Source organism: Amblyomma americanum, chromosome 1 (assembly GCF_052857255.1).
Source record: "Amblyomma americanum isolate KBUSLIRL-KWMA chromosome 1, ASM5285725v1, whole genome shotgun sequence".
In the NCBI taxonomy this organism is placed as follows: Eukaryota; Metazoa; Arthropoda; class Arachnida; order Ixodida; family Ixodidae; genus Amblyomma; species Amblyomma americanum.
In genome coordinates, this window is record NC_135497.1 from 166,530,771 (window position 1) to 166,558,084 (window position 27,314).

The 27,314-nt window shown below is 47.1% G+C and overlaps 1 protein-coding gene and 2 non-coding genes across 3 annotated transcripts; 1 reads left to right on the top strand and 2 right to left on the bottom strand.

The window, feature by feature from the left end:
* Positions 1 to 3,077: 3,077 nt before the first annotated feature.
* On the bottom strand, positions 3,078 to 3,150 carry TRNAM-CAU (transfer RNA methionine (anticodon CAU)). Its single transcript has one exon. It is a non-coding gene; the product is annotated as a tRNA-Met (tRNA).
* An 11,482-nt stretch (positions 3,151 to 14,632) lies between these two features.
* LOC144114138 (serine/threonine-protein kinase H1 homolog) lies at positions 14,633 to 26,829 on the top strand. Its single transcript, XM_077647652.1, has 2 exons — positions 14,633 to 15,585; positions 26,698 to 26,829. Exons 1-2 carry the CDS (start codon positions 14,749 to 14,751, stop codon positions 26,797 to 26,799), a joined length of 939 nt encoding a protein of 312 aa, XP_077503778.1. The 5' UTR covers positions 14,633 to 14,748; the 3' UTR covers positions 26,800 to 26,829.
* TRNAM-CAU (transfer RNA methionine (anticodon CAU)) lies at positions 20,484 to 20,556 on the bottom strand. Its single transcript has one exon. It is a non-coding gene; the product is annotated as a tRNA-Met (tRNA).
* Positions 26,830 to 27,314: the final 485 nt, after the last annotated feature.

The window sequence follows — 27,314 nt, forward strand, 5'->3', positions numbered from 1 at the left end:
CTCTCTGAGTACCGCCCTAACGTGCTTCAGGGTGCATATTTGTTCGTTCTTCATTTAAAATTACTGCGTTATGACTAATTAATGCTTTGGAGCGCTCCACTGCCGGCTGTCTGCTACATCAACGCGGAAAGCTGCGGACGAAGCTTTCCTTCCGTTTTGTGGTTCTCATCTTCTGCAGCTGTGACATTCCAATTTCCTTCCAACGTACCATCCGCAAAGGAAACCTCCTGCATGCCCATGCGCGCTGTCACTTGGGCAGAACCATGATTGACTGTGGACGCGCATACAGGCTGCAAGTTATGGGCGCGCATGCGCACGCGACAACGTCAAGGGCTCCCGTTCTGCTGTTGTGAGCGAAAAAGCAGGTAGCCCGTATGCCACCTAGGACACGTGCACTTGTGATCTATCATCACAACCTTCCCACCGTGGCAGGTGACAACCTGCCCATTTGGTTGTGAGCAAACTGCCCACCGGGCATGGCAGATGGCAGTTAAATTAATGATTGGTTGGGAGAGGTTGTTCGGGAAGAGCAACAAGGGTGCCAAAAGCCCCACCAGTGGCTGTGTTTGAAACAGCCACCTGCTGGGGAAGTGGCGCATCGCTTAAACGCTGCATCACTGCGCAAGAAGTGGTATGAGGACTCTCCGCGATCTATGAAAGTAACAAAACACGTTGTGAGGCTAGTTGGTGAAGCATGATTTCTTCAAGAAGGTTTTTTTAGTGCTACATAAACGACAGTGACACAGAAAGAAGTGCACGGGACGAGTTCTGACTCCAACTATGTTTAATGAAGCAGACACATTCTGCATTTATACACAATGAAGGACTGGAGCGCATGGCGATGGGAAATTTCCTGTATACATGCGCAGACTGCATTACATATGTTTGCGCGCGCGAATATAGACAGTTCCTTTCCCGACCCTTTCTGTGTACGCGTTGACAGTTCTTGAATTTTCTCCTTCCAAAAGTCATCGTTATCTCGATACTTGTAAAGAGGAACACGTAGGTATTTGGAAGGGACATGTGACCATCTTACACTTGCATGAAACAAAGGGGCTGATGTCCAGTTCCCGTGCCAAAACCCCGCAAATTTGCCCAGATTAACAACGCGATTGGTTACATCACAAAACCTGCGAACAACCGACACCGCATGTTCTATGCTGCGGTCTGTGATCGCTACAAAAAATTGCCACATCATCGGCATAAGCCGGTACTTTAATTTCACGTGCTTCTAGTTCAAAACCATGAATAGAGCTGTTATTTATTACATTCCGGCGAAGTGGCTCTAGGTACAGAGCGAAAAGTAAGGGTGACAATGGGCAGCGTTGCCGCACGGATGCTCTCACGGCAAGCTCTCGGCTAACAACCAGATTCGCGGTACAGTTACTATAAGCCATTTGAACCCCTTTTAAAATTACTTCCCCAACACAGACATGTTCGAGGATATAAAAAAGAATATCATGACATACACGATCAAAGGTCTTCTCTAAACCAATTGCAACAAATGCGACTCGCCTAAAGTCAGCGTCACAGCATTCCAGTATACTCCGAGTGACATGAACATTCGTGAAGATGGTCCGCCCTTGAATTCCACACGTCTGGTCCATGGGGGGAAACCAAGATGTCCATAACTGACTGTAAACGTTTGGCTAATGCTTTCATAAAAAAATTATAATCAACATTAGTAATCGTTATCGGCCGATAACCAGTAACTTGCTTAAGCTTATCAGGATTGTCAGTTTTTGGTATAAGTTCTGTAGGTGCACGGGGAAAATCGGGTGGTAAAATAGCCATTCTAAATGACTTCATGAACGCGTTGTAAAATGAGAGCAGTTTTGCGTTTGAACGCCTAATAAAATTCCGTTGTTATCCCGTCAGGACCTGGCGATTTCTCCAAGTGAAGCTCATCAATAGCGTATTCCAATTCCGCTGTTGATAAGTCCGCAGACAGGATGTCTGTCTTCGCTGGTCAGTTGGGGTAATAGATTTAAAAATTCAGCCTAAAAGGCCGCCTGTACATCCGCCGATTTTAAAGCGAACAAATCACGGTAATACTGACTTAAAGACTCCCTTATCACCTTCGGATCTTCCGTCAGAGTACCTTTGTTTTCAAGTTCTACGATATCTTTCCTTACAGCGTATCTTGTTTTTGTCGTCAAATTCCGCCTACTGTGCATATCATCTGCCAGGAAGCGATCCGTTCGTGCCCGGATTGCAGCTGCCTGAAACCTTGTCACACCGATAACGTCAAGCTTGGCTTTAACTTCGCTGATAAGATCAGAGTATAGTCCCGGAGCTTTATTTTCCTCCATAATTAATTCTTTCAACATCTGTTTTAGGTTCTTTTGTTGAGCTTTTTCAGCATGTCTGATTTCTACGGACCCTTCGATAGCCCTCATTTTGACATCAACTTTAAATTCCTCCCACTTTTCTGCCCAACTTTTCTCATAACTCAACCAAACTTTTTCTGACACTTTCTTTGTTTGTAAAAGAAACGTGTCTTCCTTTAATAATTTTGCATTGAGCTTCCGCAAGTCCCAGCTGAATTTCGCTTGAGGTGTCGGGTTTTTTGCCATGGTGAATATGGCACAACAGTGATCGCTAAATGTAACCGGTTCGACGATGTAGTTATCACAAATCGCGATTAGCTCAAGGGAAAAGTAAGCTTTATCTAGCCTAGCATGACTACGCCCTTGGAAATGTGTATAATGACGTCTCATTCCTCCTTTTGCAAACTGGGCTATGTCTTCAAGTGAATACTTTTCAATGTTTTCTTTCAAGAAAACAGCACTTTCGGTAACCGCTGAGCTTGATCGGTCATCTGCACTGAGAACACAACTGAAATCCCCCCAAAGAATGACAAGTCTATTGCATTTGATGTACGCACACAGTTCCTGGGAGAACAAAAGACGTTCACGCGGTTTTGTAGGAGCATACCGAGGCGGATATAGTGCTGTTGCAAAGGGTCCAAGCTTAGTTTGGAAACCTACCCGGTAACGCCCAACACACATGCTCTCTCCCATCGTTACTAACTGTGCCATGGATAAGGTGCGAATAAATAAAAATAAAAACCGCCTTGCCCCGGGTGAGGATCGAACTCAGGACCTTCAGATTATGAGACTGACGCGCTGCCTGCTGCGCTACCGAGGCGGATGAAGTGCTGCCGCAAAGGGTCGAAGCCTAGGTGGAAACCTACGCAGCACGGCCCAATACACGTGCTGTCTTCCAGCGTTATCAGCAACCTCATGAGGTTTCGACCTCATCAGGTCGACCTCAACCTCACGTCGTGAGGTGAGGTTGAAGTGACGTCGGCGACGGCTCGAAATTTTGTGAGTGTGGTCAGCAAATCAGACCTTAACCTCACGCGTGAGCTTGAGGTTAAGTGAGGTCGTCATTCAGTGAGGTCGAAATTTTTAGGTCGAGATTTTTCGAAGTTGTCACGTCTTACTCCGACGAGTGCCGCTTCCGAAGTGGAGTTGCAGCGCATCTCCGCAGTATTCATGCAATGACGCTTGGTGTTCGCTTTCCCCTGACTAGACATCCGGATGCCGCAGTCCGCTCTTAGCATTCGGTGCTGCGCTGTAATGTCCGTTCATCCCGAGCCGACAGGAAGACGCACCCCTCTGGTCTTCCTGGAAGGAGTGCTGCTGTCACAGCACGCCACTCTCCCTCCCCCTTGCCCCGCTACCCGTGACTGCCTATACCGATCGGCTCAAACTCCCGGGAGCGCGCAAAGCACGTAACTCACGTTGACCCGCGGTAGCTTTGTTTGATGCCGCAAACAAACAAGTTCAGTCCAACAAGCACGCATTAAATTCGTCGCAGCGCGGGTGGCCCCAAGCAAGACTGCTTTGTGTTCATGCTCGTTGCCGGCGCTGACGTCATGGCTCTTGCCTTGCAATAGAATAAAGGGGATCCTGCTGTACACATAGAGAAATTCAGTATTCCACGTGTGTAGACTAATTATGAAAAGAGAACCCGCGCATTTTATGTACCTTCATGTTTCTACAGATTAAAAACCGACAACACCTTCACCTCTGTTCGAAAAATTAAGGCGTTTATACGGTCATTTGTGCAGTCAAATGAACGACACCATGTGCTTTTCGTATGCTTCCCTTATTAGACAATTCATTTGGAACAATGCTCTTTCTTTATATGAAGTGCTCAAAAGATAATTCAGTTGCAAAAATGCCCTGTCCGTTTTTTTTTATGTGTATTGAGGAAAATACAATGTTGTTCATATACGATGCCAGTACTAATACCTTGTTTCGAGCCTCGCTACTTTGCGACATACATGTGCTTGTTTATTTCTTTTGAACATTTATGTGCTTTCGATATTATGTTTTCTTTTTTGTTTTTGTGCAATGCTTTGTCCTGATGCAGTCGTGCTGTACTGCCCAGCCACGCTCACAAGCATCAATGCTAAAGCGGGCTGGTTACTATCATGCACAATTGCCTGGAAATAAAGTATAATAATAATAATAATAATAATAATAATAATAATAATAATAATAATAATAATAATAATAATAATAATAATAATAATAATAATAATAATAATAATAATAATAATAATAATAATAATAATAATAATAATAATAATAATAATAATAATAATAATATCATCATCACAAGCTGAATTAACAGAAACTGGAGTAGTCAGCACTGGCGAGAGAATATGATTCATTTCATGCTGTCCCTAACGACGACATCTGCTGATTTGATTAAAAAAGCACGAAGCCAGAAAAACCTCTATAACACCGTGGAAGCTTTTGATCGGTGACTTCCCCTTTCGAATCTCACACTAATTCTGTCTATTCCCGTTCCGCAATGGAAGCAGATGCAAACAATTTCATTTTTTATCCTTTCGAATAACCTCTCTTTTGGTCTCCGGTTCCTTGTTCCTTCTCGGAAATTCGCTTATTGCCGAAACATCGCAACACGAGACGAACGCGCCGGCATAGCGGTGTTACAGCGGCGAAAAAGTGCAAAACTATTATGAACGTATGGTGATGTGGTATCTGAATCCTTTTATTTTTTTTTAATAAAGATGTGTGAATAGAACTGGTTACATGCTCTCGCTGTGCTGCTGAGTCGCTCTTTCAAACCTTCTAATATGACGTTTAATGGGGCACACAGTTGTTTGCTTCTGTTTTTAGTGTGCGATTTTTGTTTGTATGTTTCTAATCATTTTCTCTTTTTCTTTTCTTTTCTCGTATGGGATCAGTTAGGTTGGCGGCCTGCCTTGCAGACGGCCAGGCACTACACGTTATCTTTCCTTTAAGTATTGTGCAGAGACCTATCGTTCACTTCAAAAGGCTTCGCAGAATGCTCGCGCGGTGCTTGCCGGTAAAAAACGTCGATGATGCTGGCGTACCATTGATTAGTTCAGTTTTGAAGGAAAACAAGTGATTCACATAAAGCAGCTTGTCTCAGAATTCTGTTGAGGCGTATGAGTATTTAGGCTGTTTTTTTTTCCCCGGGGGGGGGGGGGGGATTTGAGCGAAGAGCCATAGTGCTCTTGGCAGAGAGAGCGGTTCACGCTGCCCACTCTAGGCCAGTTGTTTTGACCCGTGTGATTTTAATAGTTCTCATCGTGTTCGGAGACGTAATCTAGCCCTTTCTTTCAAAATGCCGCGGGATCACCGAGTCATCGGAGAATTCCCATGATTTCGAAACCATTACCATCGCCACCTGGAGGGAAGTGGCGGAAACGGGGAGAGTTTTGCCCTCACAGGAACATCAGCATCATCATCCCTATTTGTTAGCAGCAGGTATTCCTCTTTTCCAGCACAATGATTGTCTTCGGTTGCTGGGTAATGTTCAATATTTAATCAATATTCTGGCAACTTTTAATTTGGTAGCGGTATACAAGACTTCCCCGGGCTCATAAGGATACACTATTAGCATCATAATCATCGCCATCATCTCATGAGTCAAAGGCATGTGTCGTTGCACGATCTTTGCAGTATGTCATACATGACAACTGGCGCGTTTACCTGCTGGACAATCCCAAGTGTCATTAATGTGGACCGAGTTGTGGGCACTCTTGTAATGCGTCATGCGCGCATGTGTAGTAATATGGGATTCATATGGACCTTGAAATGGGGGTAGAAGGGGGTGGATGGGGGCCTGGTATGACGAGAAATTACATCGTTGTCACGTGAGTAGGTGTGATGTCATATTACAGCATCGTCACGTGACTAGGTTTGATGGCACAATGCATAGCTGTCACGTGACCTGGTATGGCGTCGCACTCATATGATGTCATCACTAATTATACTATCAGTCTTCGCGTTATCTAATTATATTATTTATCATTAATTATGTGACATCATCATCATCGTAGCGTGACTCGTCGGTTCGTGACGTCCCTGGTGCCGTTTCTTGCGGACACTTTTTTTGCGGATATGACCTTGAAAGTGAGCCATTTAATGCTTTCGCATTAATAAAAGAACCCGCTCACTTGTACACAGACAAACAAAAATTGGCGGACGCTTAGCTTCGCCTTTATAAGAGTGGAACGCGACAGCCTGTTGCAGCACTGCCAGGGAGTCCACGGAACGCCATCGCCCGTTCGGCGCGACGCCTTGCCCGTTGGACAAGTCGCCCTGCTATGTACAGTGAAACGGACGCGCGGAGCGGCAAACCATGCACGTAGAAGCGCTGCCAGGCGCCTTGCCGAAACGCGCGGGACTCAAGTTGCAGTCGTAGTTCATCGGCACATCGTTCTCGACAAACCCGATGCCACGAACGCCAGCATAGCTTCCGCGCCGAACGAACGGGCAGCAAGCCGCACGCTTCGTGGTGAACGCGCCTTGGATGTGCGCTGCGTTGTTAATAATAATTGGTTTTGGGGGAAAGGAAATGTCGCAGTATCTGTCTCATATATCGTTGGACACCTGAACCGCGCCGTAAGGGAAGGGATAAAGGAGGGAGTGAAAGAAGAAAGGAAGAGAGAGGTGCCGGAGTGCAGGGCTCCGGAATAATCTCGACAACCTGGGTATCTTTAACGTGCACTGAATTCGCAAAGCACACCGACGCCTTAGCGTTTTGCCTCCATAAAAAAGCAGTCGCCGCGGTCGGGTTCGAACATGGGAACTTTGGATCAGTAGCCGAGCGCTCTAACCACTGAGCCACCAAATCAGAAGCGTGACAAGTGAGCCCTGCACTATCGAGCCGTAGCGAGTTATGAAAGGCAGCTACGAATACTGTGCATGCGCGTGTGTAGAGTCACTTAGCTGGATGCACATTTTCAGTCGTACCTTTCTGGCAGCAGCGTAACGCTTGCGCCCTTTAACTCGAGGGCTGTTCGTTCAAGAAGAGCGCGGATGTGAGCAGAGGTTCAGCTTCTTAATGCCATGGCTCTGCCGCTTCCAACGGAGCGTGGGCCTTTGTGTACGATAGGGAGCTCGCAACAGTCGGTAGAATTCTTTTTCACTTTGCTACAATCAAGCTGAAAGAAATTTCCTCAGCAGCCACAGCACAGCGATTGCAGAAAGATCGTGCTCCTATTTTGACCCCAATCCTCTATACAGACTTTTTTTTTCCGCGCAAGAAGCAATGAAATATGATGACGGTGCCTTGGCCTGCACCATCTGCAGGCCCTGTCTTTTAATCAAGCTTCCGTGGAAGCATCGCAATGGACACTTACATCAAAAACCGCTAATGACACACAATCCTGCGCACTGCTGTACCTCTATGCTGTCTTATAGAATGCAGGAAGATGTACTGGGTTCATATAAGTGTTACGGAGGGTTTCTCCCGTTTTCTTTGGAATCATGACGCACTCGTATCAGTAAAATCGCAATGCTTAGATATTTGCATGCGCCTTTTAGTTCCAACAGAATTTCAATTGAAGCTGCTTCTGCCTTTATTTTTAAACTTTCACGATCTTTCGAGCGGGCTGCTTTCAATGACGACCTCATTAATCATGCATTCTAGGCAAGGTAGGTAGGTGAAAACTTTATTGATGAGCCTTATGGGTGACCTTATGCACGTTCCAGAAAAACGTAACCGATTGAATTTCCAAGTACTTCATCTGAAATGTTGCTGATTTCAGTCAATTATAACCGCCCAAAAATAGGTAACTGAGCATTTACAAAAGACTGTAATCGAACACTATAACGTTTTTTTTCTTTCCACTTTTATTGGCATAAGACAAACGATATAGAATGAGTCGGTGCGCCTTCCTTGATCTGTTGTCTACTGCAATTCACATGCTGTTAATTTTCCACAGCAGTCATTTTTCTCACTTCTTGTCGGTATTTTTGCCACGCCTCTTAGTGAAAATATCAGCAGCGACTCTGGACTCCCTCGGTGTATGCTCTGGGGGAAGCGCGGAGTGGTAATGCACGAAGACCTTGCACACGAGCTCGCATAGTTATGCAAAGCGTCGCGCTTCGTAGTTGTTCGCCCTCTGGGGAGACAAAGCCCGAGCTCACTAAACTTGACATTCTGTTGTCCCGACCGCGGCGGCTGCTTTTTTATGGAGGAAAAACGCTAAGGCGCCCGTGTGCTGTGTGATGTCAGTGCACGTTAAAGATCCCCAGGTGGTCGAAATTGTTCCGGAGCCCTCCACTACGGCACCTCTCCCTTCGTTTCTTTCATTCCCTCCTTTACCCTTCCTTACGGCGCGGTTCAGGTGTCCAACGATATATGAGAAAGATACTGCGCCATTTACCTTTCCCCCCAAAAACCAATTATTATTATTATTGTGCCGCCGCGAAGAAATGCGAACCGCGGAACACTGGGCTAGTCACATCCAGGACGTTCGGCCTGCATCTCCGGACATCCTCGCGCTCGTGGATGTTCCGCAGCCCGACCATTGTCTCTCTGTTGCAAACGAATATTCCACGCTAGCACTAGTGCTGGCACCAAATTAGTTTCCTGTCTTACAGTGGTGGGTACAGCTTATTTTCGAATAGATGTTAATTGACTGCTATAATCGATTGCTGAAATTATAGTTTTATTATCGATAACGTTACACCTTTAAAAAGTAATCAATACTGTACAAAGTTTTTAGGGAAAACAGTTTATTACAAATAATCAATTTCTTTTAACGTGTTACGTACAATAATGTTTAAAACAATTCCAACAGTTTATTCATGTTTCGGCCCTGGAACGGCCTTCGTCAGAATCAGAAGTGTGTGTGTGTGTGTTGGGGGGGGGGGGGGTGCGTGCGTGCGTGCGTGCGCGCGCTGGCGGCCGCTGCTCATTCTGTGGGGAGGTGGCCGACACCTTCCACATGTTTTGGGTATTCAGGCAAACTCCTCCTTCCCACATCACCCCTTCCCCTACCCGAGAGGACTGGGAGGCGGCCCTGCTCGGATGCCAGGAGCTGTCTGCCGAACGGGCCCTGCTTCGGCGCACCTGCGCAGCGGTCAAGACCAACGGGATATCGGAATGAAGGACTCCGCCTTGTATTGTAAGGGGCGAGGCCCACTGGCGGCCCCTCCCTGAGCACCTCTCTGTGAATATAGCCAAATAGATGCATTTCACCACCACGCCGCTTCATTTGCCCCCTCTATATTGTGGCTGACTGCTGCTCCTCGAGCGCGTGCGGTTGTAAGAAATAAAATTGATTTTAAGGAAAGGAAAGGATGCAGTAACTGCCTCACTCTTCGGTGGACACCTCAGCCGTGCGGTTCTGGGTGTCCGTTGGCCTTCGAGGCACCCTAGCCGTCTGCATACATGGCGCGTCCTCTGCTCCGCTCCTCCTCGCACTTCCTCCTGCTCTCCGGTAGCACCGCTACCGGTCGGCGTGTGTGCGGACGATTGATGTTGACGGCCGCGACTACTACGCATGGGCCAGGGATCTTCGCCATAAGAGCCAGCGCTCTAAAAGACGCTTTCGCTATAGCTGTGTGCGTGAGTACTGCATCGTGGATATACATCACCAAAGGCCTGACTACGCCTTCTGTAAGACAAATGCCTCTCCCACGTCTCTCCAATTAACCCTGTCCTTTGCCATGCTGTGGCCAACGTATGCCCGCGAACTTCATCTCATCTGCCCATCTAACTTCTTCCGCCCCCTGCTACCCTTGCCTTCTCTTGGAGTCCTCTCCGTTACCCTTTCAATATTATCTAATATCGATTTGTCTTCGATGTCTGATTTCCGGTATGGGTGTACATGGGGGGTTATTTCCATTTGTGGTTAACGGTTACAGTGCATCTGACGGACATTTGGGGACGAAATGTACTGGCAAGCATACATTTAATTGCGCAGTACTAAATACAAGCGCACGTTTACGTCAGCGTCAGTCCGAATTGCGGTACCGAGGGGAGAGCCTCGTTGTTCGCTTTGAAGAGCGTTAGCTCTTACTCATCACGTTTCGAGATTTCGTGGGGCCTGCTACCACCCTTGATCACAGCGCCATCTGTGGCAGCAAATACTCATCACGTTTCGAGACTTCGTGAGGTCTCCTGTCACCCTGAGATCAAAGCGCCGTCTGTGGCTGCAACTACAAAACAGCGAATCTCGCATTTAGACTTGCAGCGCCATCTACAATAGCATTGTCGAGACCACCACCTGCCGCATGCTAATGATGACGTCATGGTCCAATGTGGCGGATAGAGGTCGAATTATGTGAGTATGGCGTCAGGGGACGAAATGGCGGCAGAGTTTCGGTTTCTCAAATCCAAGATGGCGGCCATTAAAATTGGCGGCGCCCTCTCATTCCTTTCCCGCTCACCAAAAATATCCTATAACGAGGAGCAAACTCCCGTTACGGGACCGCTATATGTATGCATTCGTTCCGCTATATATACTCCGACAACAACGGGCACCCATCCCGGGACAGTTGTAAACCGAATTTGGTAGGCAAATAAAACTATGGGTTGTGGTATAGAAATAGAACCACAATTAAATAATAGGTAAACATTGTATACATGCAATTACTAATTGAAGCGTTACCGTATCGCACCGCACGCCGAATTCTAAACCCGCCTTGACCCCCCAAACGAAGCAAATTCCGTTTGGGACGTATCTTTAGGGGGTGCAACTCGACAATGGGTAGACGCGCATCGTAATTTCTCTGATCGATGGTGCTAGGCGGCGATCGTTCCGCTAGGCGGCGTGCGTGCACGCGTAGCTGAGCATGGTGGGTATCCACCCCGTTTCGAAGGGTATTACATTCCGTTTCTCGAGACGAGCGGCGCATTCTTCTTCGCTTTCTTCATCTAGTGATGAATCGCCACTTATTAGTTTTTTTTTTAGTGTGTCTGATACGCATGCGTCTTCTGGTGTCCTAAGTTTGCCGTTTCTCGATTAAACTTCAGTTGTTAGCCCAGCGTTGTCCTGTGTTCTTCTTCTCCTGGTGTCTCGTGCTTTCGCTGGTGAAGTTATGTCTGAAATACACTAACTAGCCTATACGGTTACCTTGTTACAAACAGCTAACGCTCGTTACTTCAGCGTCTTCCAGACGGTACCGGTCTTTTTTTGTTAGTTGTTGGAATATCTACGCTACTGAAAACAATAGAAGCAGTGCAGTTTTGCGGCGTGGCATATAAACTGACACCACAAGGACCAAAGTCGGGGACCTAAGGAGCCAAAGGTGGTCCAGGCACAAACAAAACACTGCTAGGTATTCTGAGCATACTCTGTAACGCATATGTACAATGCTAAACTTAACAGTACAAATAAACATCCACTGCGTAGCACTGCTTATTGACAGCAGGTTTTTCCACTGCATGTAAGGACACTGGCGGGAAACCAAGCATAAGCGTGGCTAGGAAGGGTCACGTTCTGGATACCACATTTACGGGTTCAGCGGCTGTTCCAGCGCACAGATTACGTGATGCCATGCCCGCTCGTTCAATCCAGAGCGCTACGGGAACATGAAAATCCGGTTTCTAGAACTAGGCTTTTATTCACGTTTTTCCGTGACTGTTCGGTCATATGACTCCCATGATGTTAGTTTTTGTAATATGCATGTTTTCTTGCGGAGAGCAGCTCTAAATACGACCGTTCGTGCATTCATTACTGTTAAATTACTTCTCGTGCTAAAAAGAAACAGTATATAACACAACGCGACTTATGACCTCACAGTATGCAAAATATGAGAAGAGAAATTCATCCGTAGAAAACAATGCTCCTCGAAAAAAAACACGAAAATTGAGTAATAAATCGTATAAAGTCCGCGGAGTTTTCGATAAATCACTGAAAAGTCCGAGCACTGTTAGGCGGTTGTTTCAGCTGAACCAGAATTTTGAAAAATAGGCTTCTTGAAATATCGCGTCTGCGGCGTTGTAATAGCGGCGTTGTAACGTTGGCGGACATGAGAAAACAGGGGAATCATGTGAACTATATTAAGCTGGTTAACTAATTTGCAATAGAAAACTTTTCACCAATTACAGTTAGGTGCTTGACTGCAACTTGAGATTTCAAGCCGGCCGTTAGTAATAGCCATATTACTTCTTAGATGAAATTGCGAAGACGCGATTGCACTGGGCGCTATCGCACAGCAATTTTTTTTTGCCGTCGTGCGCCCTTTTGCGAAAAGTGCGTGGAGCGACCGCGGTGGCCGCGTTTCGACGGAGAACCGCAAAAGGCGCCCGTGTGCTGAAAGATGTCAGTGCACGTTAAACATTCCCAGGTGGTCGAAATTATTCCGGAACATCCACTACGGCACCTCTTTCTTCCTTCTTTCACTCACACTCTCTCACACACGCGGACAATCTGGACACATTTCTTATTGTGTAAGTAGTTTGTACATATTACTTCTCCCCCTATCCTCTCTTCCTGTCCCCTCACCTCTTTCATTTCATTTCTCTATTCTGCCTGCTGTCCTTTAATTCCGCTGCCCCAGCTCAGGTGCCTCAGTATCGATGAGAGATGCCGAGGCTAGCAAAAATCTTTTCCTTCCTTTTTATTATTATTTTAATAAAAACCACTTACTACTTCTTCACGGCGCAATTCAGGTTTCCACCGAGATGTGAGACACATACTGCGCCATTTCCTTTCCTCCAAAAAAATATATAATTTTTCAAAAAGAACCCAACCGCAAGAATCTCCAATCGGCACTCGGGCCCCAACTGACGCTTGCCTGCGCGCAGAAGACGCTGGAGTACAAACGCGCCTTACGCGTGCAGTTTTTTTTGTGTGATAAAATAATAAGAAACGTCACTTTTTTTTCGACGAAACAACTCTTAGAAATTAATAAAACAAAGACACCCCCCCCCCCCCTCATCCATGAATCAGCCTTTGTGAAAATGGTCCCCATTTAACGACCGCAGCGGTGGCCAAGTGGTTGAGCATCCGCCTCGTATGCGGGGGTGCGGGGTTCGATCCCCAGTGCCGCCGGGTACCCACCGGTGATACAATAGGTACAAGCTTTCCCCTGGTCTGGTGCTCGGCTTATTTAGGGTGAAATGCTTGGGAAATGGGTCTCTGACCCCACCTTGAGAAAAAGAAAAAATACCTTGTGACATGGCGCTCTTTGGCCATAGCTGCCCTTGCGCCATAAAAATCCATAATCATCATCATCCCCATTTAACAGTGCGGACCAGCCTCATTTTTTTTTTGCATGATTTCCCGTGTAACACTGCTCCTTAATGCTGTGTACTTTTGAGTCGTGATGCTTTCATTAGTATTCAACTACTGCCACGGAGCAAGACTATACAGGAGGTGAAACTCCCGTCTGCGCGAGCGAGCGCAGGCGACCAGATAAAGTTACAGTTGTATGTGCCGACGAGAGCGCATGCAGTGGCGGCGCCTTGCGGCGCCTCGTAGAAGCAGCAGAGAGAAAAAAAAAAATGCAGCGCCCGGGCAGGTGGCGCGCGCTCAAAGCAGCCAAGCAGACGAAACGGGTGTTTGCTTCAGCGGGCAGGGTGTGACGTTGTATTTCAGTAGTTTCTTTCCAGGCCGCCAGGCGCCGCCAGCAGGATAGTGGCGCCGCGGGCTTGTGACCTTTTCTGGTCGCCGCAGAGCAGCAGACGGCGGAGTTTCCACTCCTTATAGTCTTCCTCCGTGACTACTGCTTAGCGGGGTTAAATTATCCATTCCAGTTTCAACTCACGATGGTTTGCTATCCGGTTCAACACGCAGCGTTTTTTATTCAATTCTCCTAATTTCATTCTGGCTACTGAGTATATAGTTGTAAACTGTTTTGTGTTAAAGTTCCGCCTACCTGACTTGGATACGTTTTAGCAGCACTGTAAGCGCAAGGAACGAACAACATATGACCGACGCTACAGCGATGGCAATCCTGCCACCCATGCTTTTAAATGTCGTCGAAGAACGCGTCCAAGCGCGCTTACCACCTGCCATCTTCAGGATTGATGAGCAACCGATCGAATTTACTGAACGGAGTCGAAAATATGCAAAAAAAAGAGAGCAAAAGATGTTTCATGCGTGCAATTTAGGATTTCGCGCCTATCCACCCTGTTGTTTGCAGCGCCCCCAAAGCTGCAACATCGTTTCCTTAAACGCAGTGCGTAGGTGTGGCGACGCTCTCGCACACAAGCAAGAAATAACTCATCATTTTTGCAATGTGCAGAAAATATTAATACGATATTTCATTTTCAACCAATTCAAAATTCAACTACGCAAGCACTATCATCATTATGAGGCGCATTACTGTTTCCGTCATAGGTTCCCGCCAAATACCGGGTGTCTGCCAGCGGCGTCTGCTCGAAATCGGTGTTCGCGAATTGCGCGTGCTTGCCGGCAGAAAGCTTGTCTTGAAGGATTCGGATGTGTGTGAAGACTACGAAACAGCGTCGCCGACGCGTTGTGCTCGGCGTGAGATGGGTAGCGGCCAAGCAAAGATGACCCAGAAAACGGCTGCTCTTTCGGCTGGTTCTGTGGAGACAGTGATGCGACCCGGTTGCCACCAACGAAAGCAGCAAGGCAAGTGGGTGAAAACGATTAAGATATCTTCATTAGCTGGGAGCTACCGCATTGACGCTCGTGTTTTGGCAAAGTATAACGTTAAGACGGTCATCTCCAAAGGACGCTTCGGTCGAGTGCTGCGAGTGGAGAACAAGCTATCAAAGCAGCTGTACGCTGTAAAAATAATAGAAACTGAAGTTGACTCTCACGTTGAGACCGAACTGGCGGTGCTAAGGCGTGTCCGGCACTCGAATGTGGTGCGGCTGGACGAAGTATTTCGCGTCGGCGGTCTTGTTTACATGGTTATGGAACTGGCGACTGGTGGCAGCCTGCAGGACAAACTAGAAGTGCGCGCTCCGTTCGTCGAAACTGACGCGGCTCGCGTCATTCACATGCTGACCTGTGGCCTAGCGCACTTGCACGGCCTGGGAATTGCGCATCGGAATCTAGAGCCAGAAAATGTGTTGTACGAGCATCCGGGCGCTGGAGCCAAGGTGCTGATAACAGAATTTGGCCTGGCCAGTGCTCCCACGGCGGGCCGAGAGGCGTGCATGCACACCGTGTGCGAAGGGAAGCTCCGCTACATGGCCCCCGAAATGGTCTCACGACGGCCCTACACCCATGCCGTGGACATGTGGGCGCTGGGGGTGATCACGCACGTCCTGCTCACCGGTGTGTTGCCATTCGACGCGCACAGCGACGCCGCCGTGGTGCAGCTGATCATGGGCGCCCAGCTTTCCGTCGCGCCGGAGGTGAGTGTCGCCCACACGCTTGCTGATCGCTGGCTCTAACGCGCGCAAGAGAAGTCGCCAACCGCTGCGAGTGAATGCTAATTTTGGCCGCCTGATTAAATGCGATTCTGTAAGCTCCTTTCGCCAGTTCTGTGTATACACACGGCGATAATAGGGTGATTCCATGCTGGCGCCTGTCTCGTCGCAGGCTTTGCTTTGGATGCGATGAAGCAACTAGCCTGACCAAGCCCTGTATAAAGTAGAGGGGTTGTGCATATGGTCAGAGAAGCAAGTATGCTGGGAGTTAAGACGTTGCTTCAGTACAGAAAGTTCCAGCACTGGTTCTACAAGCAAGAGACATCGGCGAGACCTCCGAAAACGAGCCGCTTCGGCCCATATTCAATGTCGAACGCGCGCCTTGGTTGTCATATAGGTTCAGAACTGCCTACTTCGAGATAAAAGACTCCCTGAGTACCGCCCTAACGTGCTTCAGGGTGCATATTTGTTCGCTCTTCATTTAAAATTACTGCGTTATGACTAATTAAAGCTTTGGAGCGCTCGACTGCCGGCTGTCTGCTACATCAACGCGGAAAGCTGCGGACGAAGCTTTCCTTCCGTTTTGTGGTTCTCATCTTCTGCAGCTGTGACATTCCAATTTCCTTCCAACGTACCATCCGCAAAGGAAACCTCCTGCATGCCCATGCGCGCTGTCACTTGGGCAGAACCATGATTGACTGTGGACGCGCATACAGGCTGCAAGTTTTGGGCGCGCATGCGCACGCGACAACGTCAAGGGCTCCCGTTTTGCTGTTGTGAGCGAAAAAGCAGGTAGCCCGTATGCCACCTAGGACACGTGCACTTGTGATATATCATCACAACCTTCCCACCGTGGCAGGACACAACCTGCCCATGTGGTTGTGAGCAAACTGCCCACCGGGCATGGCAGATGGCAGTTAAATTAATGATTGGTTGGGAGAGGTTGTTCGGGAAGAGCAACAAGGGTGCCAAAAGCCCCACCAGTGGCTGTGTTTGAAACAGCCACCTGCTGGGGAAGTGGCGCATCGCTTAAACGCTGCATCACTGCGCCAGAAGTGGTATGAGGACTCTCCGCGATCTATGAAAGTAACAAAACACGCTGTGAGGCTAGTTGGTGAAGCATGATTTCTTCAAGAAGTTTTTTTTAGCGCTACATAAACGACAGTGACACAGAAAGAAGTGCACGGGACGGGTTCTGACTCCAACTATGTTTAATGAAGCAGACACATTCTGCATTTATACACAATGAAGGACCGGAGCGCATGGCGATGGGAAATTTCCTGTATACATTAGGGAGCGCAGACTGTATCTTATCGTCTATTTAATAATCTGTATTCGCTGTCTCGCAGGAAGACTGATGTGGGGCTGACGCGCGTGTCGCCCCTTTCTTTGATAAAAAACGCTTCGGACAATTCGCGTGCTAATCTGTCCTTACTTCTGCTTAGAATTTTGATACGCTCAAGTCGTGGCTCACAGTGTTGATAGCTCTCATCTTTGCAGGAGCAGCAGGGGGGGGGGGGGGGGGGGGTGTAGATTTTCAAATGAGTCGGAAACGTGAACGTTCGTGTTCCGTGGCACGTTCGCTCACACAGCGGCCAGTCTGCCCGACGTATACTTTGCCACATTTAAGGGGGATTTCATATACCACACCCGTGGCACACTGCACGTACGGCTTTGTGTGTTTACTACAAATCACAAAAATGTTCCGCGCTGCACTCTGGAACATCAAGAGCGGACATGTGTTTCACTCACGTGAGAAAATCAAAACTCTTTCAAGGAACACAACTCTTCCATCACCTCGATAACTTCAAAACATAGCTGCTTGTACACTTCACGCAGCTTAAATATGTTTTCTTTGAAGTAACCTCGGACAGACCGCGCATTTTCATCGCAGTGTCATACAGCCATCCTGCTTCGCCAAATGCTGTGCAGGCCAAGAAGGAAAATTACATCGTATTTATAAAGATCCGCCTCAACGTCCAGCAATCGTATACCATACGGCGTCAAGGGTAAGTCTTTGTTTATTGTACGCTGGAGCACGCCCCAAGAGAGCAGCGCATCCCAGCAATCAATAAAGACGTGTTCACTCTGGTTTGTGACACAACAAGCAGTCAGCACCCCATGAAAAAAAAAACAATCCCTTCTCCTCCATCCATGTTTTAACCGGCAACGTACCAGTGCACTCTTTTTAAAACATTTCCTCCTTGGCCTCCACTATACAGAGATCTATATATTGGCTCGGGGAAGACGCAGTCAAGCAAATCTTTTAGCGATTTCTTACGCGTGACATTTGATAGGTATTCCAAAATTAAACCGAGAATTTAGAAACCGGAAAGCAAAGATCACTTCTTTCAAAATCTACTTTCACTGTATCGCATCCCGTCTACAGTGGAAATAATATAGTTTGGCAAATCCGAAGAAAGCCTCACTTGAATAAAAGCCCGTAGGAAAGGGTCGCGTTGATCTCGAAGAAACATAAATCGTGACACCACCTGCCTCAGGTACAAGTGTGGCAAGGAAAGACCCCCTTTCCTCAAACGCAGAAATAAATGATCACGTTTAGTCCTCTCCCATGAGGCCTGCCAAATAAAAACTGCAAAGAAAATGAAACTTTTCAATGTTAAGTCGAGAGCAAGAAAGGACTTGGAACAAATAGCACACTTTTGAAACCAGGTATACATTACATATGTTTGCGCGCGCGAATATGGACAGTTCCTTTCCCGACCCTTTCTGTGTACGCGTTGACAGTTCTTGAATTTTCTCCTTCCAAAAGTCATCGTTATCTCGATATTTTTAAAGAGGAACACGTAGGTATTTGGAAGTGACATGTGACCATCTTACACTTGCATGAAACAAAGGGGCTGATGTCCAGTTCCCGTGCCAAAACCCCGCAAATTTGTCCAGATTAACAACGCGATTGGTTACATCACAAAACCTGCGAACAACCGACACCGCATGTTCTATGCTGCGGTCTGTGATCGCTACAAAAAATTGCCACATCATTGGCATAAGCCGGTACTCTAATTTCACGTGCTTCTAGTTCAAAACCATGAATAGAGCTGTTATTTATTACATTCCGGCGAAGTGGCTCTAGGTACAGAGCGAAAAGTAACGGTGACAATGGGCAGCGTTGCCGCACGGATGCTCTCACGGCAAGCTCTCGGCTAACAACCAGATTCGCGGTACAGTTACTATAAGCCATTTGAACCCCTTTTAAAATTACTTCCCCAACACAGACATCGTTCGAGGATATAAAAAAGAATATCATGACATACACGATCAAAGGTCTTCTCTAAATCAATTGCAACAAATGCGACTCGCCTAAAGTCGGCGTCACAGCATTCCAGTATACTCCGAGTGACATGAACATTCGTGAAGATGGTCCGCCCTTGAATTCCACACGTCTGGTGGGGGGAAACCAAGATGTCCATAACTGACTGTAAACGTTTGGCTAATGCTTTCATAAAAAATTTATAATCAACATTACTAAGCGTTATCGGCCGATAACCAGTAACTTGCTTAAGCTTATCAGGATTGTCATTTTTTGGTATAAGTACTGTAGGTGCACGGGAAAACGACGGTGGTAAAATACCTATTGTAAATGACTCTTCATAAACGCGTTGTAAAATGAGAGCAGTTTTGCGTTTGAACGCCTAATAAAATTCCGTTGTTATCCCGTCAGGACCTGGCGATTTCTCCAAGTGAAGCTCATCAATAGCGTATTCCAATTCCGCTGTTGATAAGTCCGCAGACAGGATGTCTGTCTTCGCTGGTCAGTTGGGGTAATAGATTTAAAAATTCAGCCTAAAAGGCCGCCTGTACATCCGCCGATTTTAAAGCGAACAAATCACGGTAATACTGACTGAAAGACTCCCTTATCACCTTCGGATCTTCCGTCAGAGTACCTTTGTTTTCAACTTCTACGATATCTTTCCTTACAGCATATCTTTTTTTTTGTCGTCAAATTCCGCCTACTGTGCATATCAACTGCCAGCAAAGCGATCCGTTCGTGCCCGGATTGCAGCTGCCTGAAACCTTGTCACACCGATAACGTCAAGCTTGGCTTTAACTTCGCTGATAAGATCAGATTATAGTCCCGGAGCTCTATTTTCCTCCATAATTAATTCTTTCAACATCTGTTTTAGGTTCTTTTGTTGAGCTTTTTCAGCATGTTTGATTTCTACGGACCCTTCGATAGCCCTCATTTTGACATCAACTTTAAATTCCTCCCACTTTTCTGCCCAACTTTTCTCATAACTCAACCAAACTTTTTCTGACACTTTCTTTGTTTGTAAAAGAAACGTGTCTTCCTTTAATAATTTTGCATTGAGCTTCCGCAAGTCCCAGCTGAATTTCGCTTGAGGTGTCGGGTTCTTTGCCATGGTGAATATGCCACAACAGTGATCGCTAAATGTGACCGGTTCGACGATGTAGTTATCGAAAATCGCTGTTAGCTCAAGGGAAAAGTAAGCTTTATCTAGCCTAGCATGGCCACGCCCTTGGAAATGTGTATAATGACGTCTCATTCCTCCCTTTGCAAACTGGGCTATGTCTTCAAGTGAATACTTTTCAATGTTTTCTTTCAAGAAAACAGCACTTTCGGTAACCGCTGAGCTTGATCGGTCATCTGCACTGAGAACACAACTGAAATCCCCCCAAAGAATGACAAGTCTATTGCATTTGATGTACGCACACAGTTCCTGGAAGAACAAAAGACGTTCACGCGGTTTTGTAGCAGCATACCGAGGCGGATATAGTGCTGTTGCAAAGGGTCCCAGCTTAGTTTGGAAACCTACCCGGTAACGCCCAACACACATGCTCTCTCCCATCGTTACTAACTGTGCCATGGATAAGGTGCGAATAAATAAAAATAAACACCGCCTTGCCCCGGGTGAGGATCGAACTCAGGACCTTCAGATTATGAGACTGACGCGCTGCCTGCTGCGCTACCGAGGCGGATGAAGTGCTGCCGCAAAGGGTCGAAGCCTAGGTGCAAACCTACGCAGCACGGCCCAATACACGTGCTGTCTTCCAGCGTTATCAGCGACAGAGGGGGGCAACCTCATGAGGTCGACCTCAACCTCAAAACGATCTCAACCTCACGTCGTGAGGTGAGGTTGAAGTGACGTCGGCGACGGCTCGAAATTTTGTGAGTGAGGTCAGCAAATCAGACCTCAACCTCACGCGTGAGCTTGGGGTTAAGTGAGGTCGTCATTCAGTGAGGTCGAAATTTTTAGGTCGAGATTTTTCGAAGTTGTCACGTCTTACTCCGACGAGTGCCGCTTCCGAAGCGGAGTTGCGGCGCATCTCCGCAGTATTCATGCAATGACGCTTGGTGTTCGCTTTCCCCTGTCTAGACATCCGGATGCCGCAGTCCGCTCTTAGCTTTCGGTGCTGCGCTGTAATGTCCGTTCATCCCGAGCCGACAGGAAGACGCACCCTTCTGGTCTTCCTGGAAGGAGTGCTGCTGTCACAGCACGCCACTCTCCCTCCCCCTTGCCCCGCTACCCGTGACTGCCTATACCGATCGGCTCAAACTCCCGGGAGCGCGCAGAGCACGTAACTCACGTTGACCCGCGGTAGCTTTGTTTGATGCCGCAAACAAACAAGTTCAGTCCAACAAGCACGCAATAAATTCGTCGCAGCGCGGGTGGCCCCAAGCAAGACTGCTTCGTGTTCATGCTCGTTGCCGGCGCTGACGTCATGGCTCTTGCCTTGCAATAGAATAAAGGGGATCCTGCTGTACACATAGAGAAATTCAGTATTCCACGTGTGTACACTAATTATGAAAAGAGAACCCGCGCATTTTATGTACCTTCATGTTTCTACAGATTAAAAACCGACAACACCTTCACCTCTGTTCGAAAAATTAAGGCGTTTATACGGTCATTTGTGCAGTCAAATGAATGACACCATGTGCTTTTCGTATGCTTCCCTTATTAGACAATTCATTTGGAACAATGCTCTTTCTTTATATGTAGTGCTCAAAAGATAATTCAGTTGCAAAAATGCCCTGTCTGGTTTCTTTTTATGTGTATTGAGGAAAATACAATGTTGTTCATATACGATGCCAGTACTAATACCTTGTTTCGAGCCTCGCTACTTTGCGACATACATGTGCTTGTTTATTTCTTTTGAACATTTATGTGCTTTCGATATTATGTTTTTTTTTGTTTTTGTGCAATGCTTTGTCCTGATGCAGTCGTGCTGTACTGCCCAGTCACACTCACAAGCATCAGTGCTAAAGCGGGCTGGTTACTATCATGTACAATTGCCTGGAAATAAAGTATAATAATAATAATAATAATAATAATAATAATAATAATAATAATAATAATAATAATAATAATAATAATAATAATAATAATAATAATAATAATAATAATAATAATAATAATAATAATAATAATAATAATCACAAGCTGAATTAACAGAAACTGGAGTAGTCAGCACAGGCGAGACAACATGATTCATTTCATGCTGTCCCTAACGACGACATCTGCTGATTTGATTAAAAAAGCATGAAGCCAGAAAAACCTCTATAACACCGTGGAAGCTTTTGATCGGTGACTTCCCCTTTCGAATCTCACACTAATTCTGTCTATTCCCGCTCCGTAATGCAAGCAGATGCAAACACAATTTCACTTTTTATCTTTTCGTGTAACCTCTATTTTGGATTCCGGTTCCTTGTTCCTTCTCGGAAATTCGCTTATTGCCGAAACATCGCAACACGAGACGAACGCGCCGGCCTAGCGGTGTTACAGCGGCGAAAAAGTGCCAAGCTATTATGAACGTATGGTGATGTGGTATCTGAATCCTTTTACTTTTTTTTTAATAAAGATGTGTGAATAGAACTGGTTACATGCTCGCGCTGTGCTGCTGAGTCGCTCTTTCAAACCTTCTAATATGACGTTTAATGGGGCACACAGTTGTTTGCTTCTGTTTTTAGTGTGCGATTTTTGTTTGTATGTTTCTAATCATTCTCTCTTTTTCTTTTCTTTTCTCGTATGGGATCAGTTAGGTTGGCGGCCTGCCTTGCAGACGGCCAGGCACTACACGTTATCTTTCCTTTAAGTATTGTGCAGAGACCTATCGTTCACTTCAAAAGGCTTCGCAGAATGCTCACGCGGTGCTCGGCGGTAAAAAACGTCGATGATGCTGGCGTACCATTGATTAGTTCAGTTTTTAACGAAAACAAGTGATTCACATAAAGCAGCTTGTCTCAGAATTCTGTTGAGGCGTATGAGTATTTAGGCGGGTTTTTTTCCCCGGGGGGGGGGGGGGGGATTTGAGCGGAGAGCCATAGTGCACTTGGCAGAGAGAGCGGTTCACGCTGCCCACTCTAGGCCAGTTGTTTTGACCCGTGTGATTTTAATAGTTCTCATCGTGTTCGGAGACGTAATCTAGCCCTTTCTTTCAAAATGCCGCGGGATCACCGAGTCATCGGAGAATTCCCAGGATTTCGAAACCATTACCATCGCCACCTGGAGGGAAGTGGCGGAAACGGGGAGAGTTTGGCCCTCACAGGAACATCAGCATCATCATCCCTATTTATTAGCAGCAGGTATTCCTCTTTTCCAGCACAATGATTGTCTTCGGTTGCTGGGTAATGTTCAATATTTAATCAATATTCTGGCAACTTTTAATTTGGTAGCGGTATACAAGACTTCCCCGGGCTCATAAGGATACACTATTAGCATCATAATCATCGCCATCATCTCATGAGTCAAAGGCATGTGTCGTTGCACGATCTTTGCAGTATGTCATACATGACAACTGGCGCGTTTACCTGCTGGACAATCCCAAGTGTCATTAATGTGGACCGAGTTGTGGGCACTCTTGTAATGCGTCATGCGCGCATGTGTAGTAATATGGGATTCATATGGACCTTGAAATGGGGATAGAAGGGGGTGGATGGGGGCTTGGTATGACGAGAAATTACATCCTTGTCACGTGAGTAGGTGTGATGTCATATTACAGCGTCGTCACGTGACTAGGTTTGATGGCACAATGCATAGCTGTCACGTGACCTGGTATGGCGTCGCACTCATTTGATGTCATCACTAATTATACTATCAGTCTTCGCGTTATCTAATTATATTATTTATCATTATGTGACATCATCATCATCGTCGCGTGACTCGTCGGTTCGTGACGTCCCTGGTGCCGTTTCTTGCGGACACTTTTTTGTGGATATGACCTTGAAATTGAGCCGTTTAATGCTTTCGCATTAATAAAAGAACCCGCTCACTTGTACACAGACAAACAAAAATTGGCGGACGCTTAGCTTCGCCTTTATAAGAGTGGAACGCGACAGCCTGTTGCAGCACTGCCAGGGAGTCCACGGAACGCCATCGCCCGTTCGGCGCGACGCCTTGCCCGTTAGACAAATCGCCCTGCTATGTACAGTGAAACGGACGCGCGGAGCGGCAAACCATGTAGAAGCGCTGCCAGGCGCCTTGCCGAAACGCGCGGGACTCAAGTTGCAGTCGTAGTTCATCGGCACATCGTTCTCGACAAACCCGATGCCTCGAACGCCAGCATAGCTTCCGCGCCGAACGAACGGGCAGCAAGCCGCACGCTTCGTGGTGAACGCGCCTTGGATGTGCGCTGCGTTGTTAATAATAATAATTGGTTTTGGGGGAAAGGAAATGTCGCAGTATCTGTCTCATATATCGTTGGACACCTGAACCGCGCCGTAAGGGAAGGGATAAAGGAGGGAGTGAAAGAAGAAAGGAAGAGAGAGGTGCCGTAGTGGAGGGCTCCGGAATAACTTCGACAACCTGGGGATCTTTAACGTGCACTGAATTTGCAAAGCACACCGACGGCTTAGCGTTTTGCCTCCATAAAAAAGCAGTCGCCGCGGTCGGGTTCGAACAGGGGAACTTCGGATCAGTAGCCGAGCGCTCTAACCACTGAGCCACCAAATCAGAAGCGTGACAAGTGAGCCCTGCACTATCGAGCCGTAGCGAGTTATGAAAGGCAGCTACGAATACTGTGCATGCGCGTGCGTAGAGTCACTTAGCTGGATGCACATTTTCAGTCGTACCTTTCTGGCAGCAGCGTAACGCTTGCGCCCTTTAACTCGAGGGCTGTTCGTTCAAGAAGAGCGCGGATGTGAGCAGAGGTTCAGCTTCTTAATGCCATGGCTCTGCCGCTTCCAACGGAGCGTGGGCCTTTGTGTACGATAGGGAGCTCGTAACAGTCGGTAGAATTCTTTTTACACTTTGCTACAATCAAGCTGAAAGAAATTTCCTCAGCCGCCACAGCACAGCGATTGCCGAAAGATCGTGCTCCTATTTTGACTCCAATCCTCTATACAGACGTTTTTTTTTTCCGCGCAAGAAGCAATGAAATATGATGACGGTGTCTTGGCCTGCACCATCTGCAGGTCCTATCTTTTAATGAAGCTTCCGTGGAAGCTTCGCTACGGAGACAGACGACAAACACCGCTAATGACAGACAATTCTGCACACTGCTGTACCTCTATGCTGTCTTATAGAACGCAGGAAGATGTACTGGGTTCATATAAGTGTTACGGAGGGTTTCTCCCGTTTCCTTTGGAATCATGACGCACTCGTATCAGTAAAATCGCAATGCTTAGGTATTTGCATGCGCCTATTAGTTTCAACAGAATTTCAATTGAAGCTGCTTCTGCCTTTTTTTTTTCAACTTTCACGATCTTTCGAGCGCGCTGCCTTCAATGACGACCTCATTAATCATGCATTCTAGGCAAGGTAGGTTGGTGAAAACTTTATTGATGAGCCTTATGGATGACCTTATGCACGTTCCAGAAAAACGTAACCGATTGAAATTCCAAGTTCTTCATCTGAAATGTTGCTGATTTCAGTCAATTACAACCGCCCAAAAATAGGTAACTGAGCATTTACAAAAGACTGTAATTGAACACTATAACGTTATTTTTCTTTCCACTTTTATTGGCATAAGACATACGATATAGAATGAGTCGGTGCGCCTTCCTTGATCTGTTGTCTACTGCAATTCACATGCTGTTAATTTTCCACAGCAGTCATTTTTCTCACTTTTTGTCGGTATTTTTGCCACGCCTCTTAGTGAAAATATCAGCAGCGACTCTGGACTCCCTCGGTGTGTGCTCTGGGGGAAGCGCGGAGTGGTAATGTACGAAGACCTTGCACACGAGCTCGCATAGTTATGCAAAGCGTCGCGCTTCCTAGTTGTTCGCCCTCTGGGGAGACAAAGCCCGAGCTCACTAAACTTGACATTCTGTTGTCCCGACCGCGGCGGCTGCGTTTTTATGGAGGAAAAACGCTAAGGCGCCCGTGTGCTGTGTGATGTCAGTGCACGTTAAAGATCCCCAGGTGGTCGAAATTGTTCCGGAGCCCTCCACTACGGCACCTCTCCCTTCGTTTCTTCTTTCATTCCCTCCTTTACCCTTCCCTTACGGCGCGGTTCAGGTGTCCAACGATATATGAGAAAGATACTGCGCCATTTACTTTCCCCCAAAAAACCAATTATTATTATTATTGTGCCGCCGCGAAGAAATGCGAACCGCGGAACACTGGGCTAGTCACATGCAGGACGCTCGGCCTGCATCTCCGGACATCCTCGCGCTCGTGGCTGTTCCGCAGCCCTACCATTGTCTCTCTATTGCAAACGAATATTCCACGCTAGCACTAGTGTTTGCCACCAAATTAGTTTCCTGTCTTACAGTGGTGGGTACAGCTTATTTTTCGAATAGATGTTAATTGACTGCTATAATGGGTTGCTGAAATTATAGTTTTATTATCGATAACGTTACACCTTTAAAAAGTAATCAATACTGTACAGAATTTTTATGGAATACAGTTTATTACATATAATCAATTTCTTTTAACGTGTTACGTACCATAACGTTTAAAACAATTCCAACAGTTTATTCATGTTTCGGCCCTGGAACGGCCTTCGTCAGAATCAGAAGTGTGTGTGTGTGTGTTGGGGGGGGGGGGGGTGCGTGCGTGCGTGCGCGCGCTGGCGGCCGCTGCTCATTCTGTGGGGAGGTGGCCGACACCTTCCACATGTTTTGGGTATTCAGGCAAACTCCTCCTTCCCCACATCACCCCTTCCCCTACCCGAGAGGACTGGGAGGCGGCCCTGCTCGGATGCCAGGAGCTGTCTGCCGAACGGGCCCTGCTTCGGCGCACCTGCGCAGCGGTCAAGACCAACGGGATATCGGAATGAAGGACTCCGCCTTGTATTGTAAGGGGCGAGGCCCACTGGCGGCCCCTCCCTGAGCACCTCTCTGTGAATATAGCCAAATAGATGCATTTCACCACCACGCCGCTTCATTTGCCCCCTCTATATTGTGGCTGACTGGCTGCTCCTCTAGCGCGTGCGGTTGTAAGAAATAAAATTGATTTTTAAGGAAAGGAAAGGATGCAGTAACTGCCTCACTCTTCGGTGGACACCTCAGCTGTGTGGTTCTGGGTGTCCGTTGGCCTTCGAGGCACCCTAGCCGTCTGCATACATGGCGCGTCCTCTGCTCCGCTCCTCCTCGCACTTCCTCCTGCTCTCCGGTAGCACCGCTACCGGTCGGCGTGTGTGCGGACGATTGATGTTGACGGCCGCGACTACTACGCATTGGCCGGGGATCTTCGCCGTAAGAGCCAGCGCTCTAAAAGACGCTTTCGCTATAGCTGTGTGCGTGAGTACTGCATCGTGGATGTACATCACCATAGGCCTGACTACGCCTTCTG

Coding starts and splice junctions, on each gene's coding strand:
- LOC144114138 (XM_077647652.1), top strand. CDS start 14,749: ATGGGTAGCGGCCAAGCAAAGATGACCCAGAAAACGGCTGCTCTTTCG. Junction 15,586..26,697: donor AGCTTTCCGTCGCGCCGGAG/GTGAGTGTCGCC, acceptor CCTACCCGAGAG/GACTGGGAGGCGGCCCTGCT.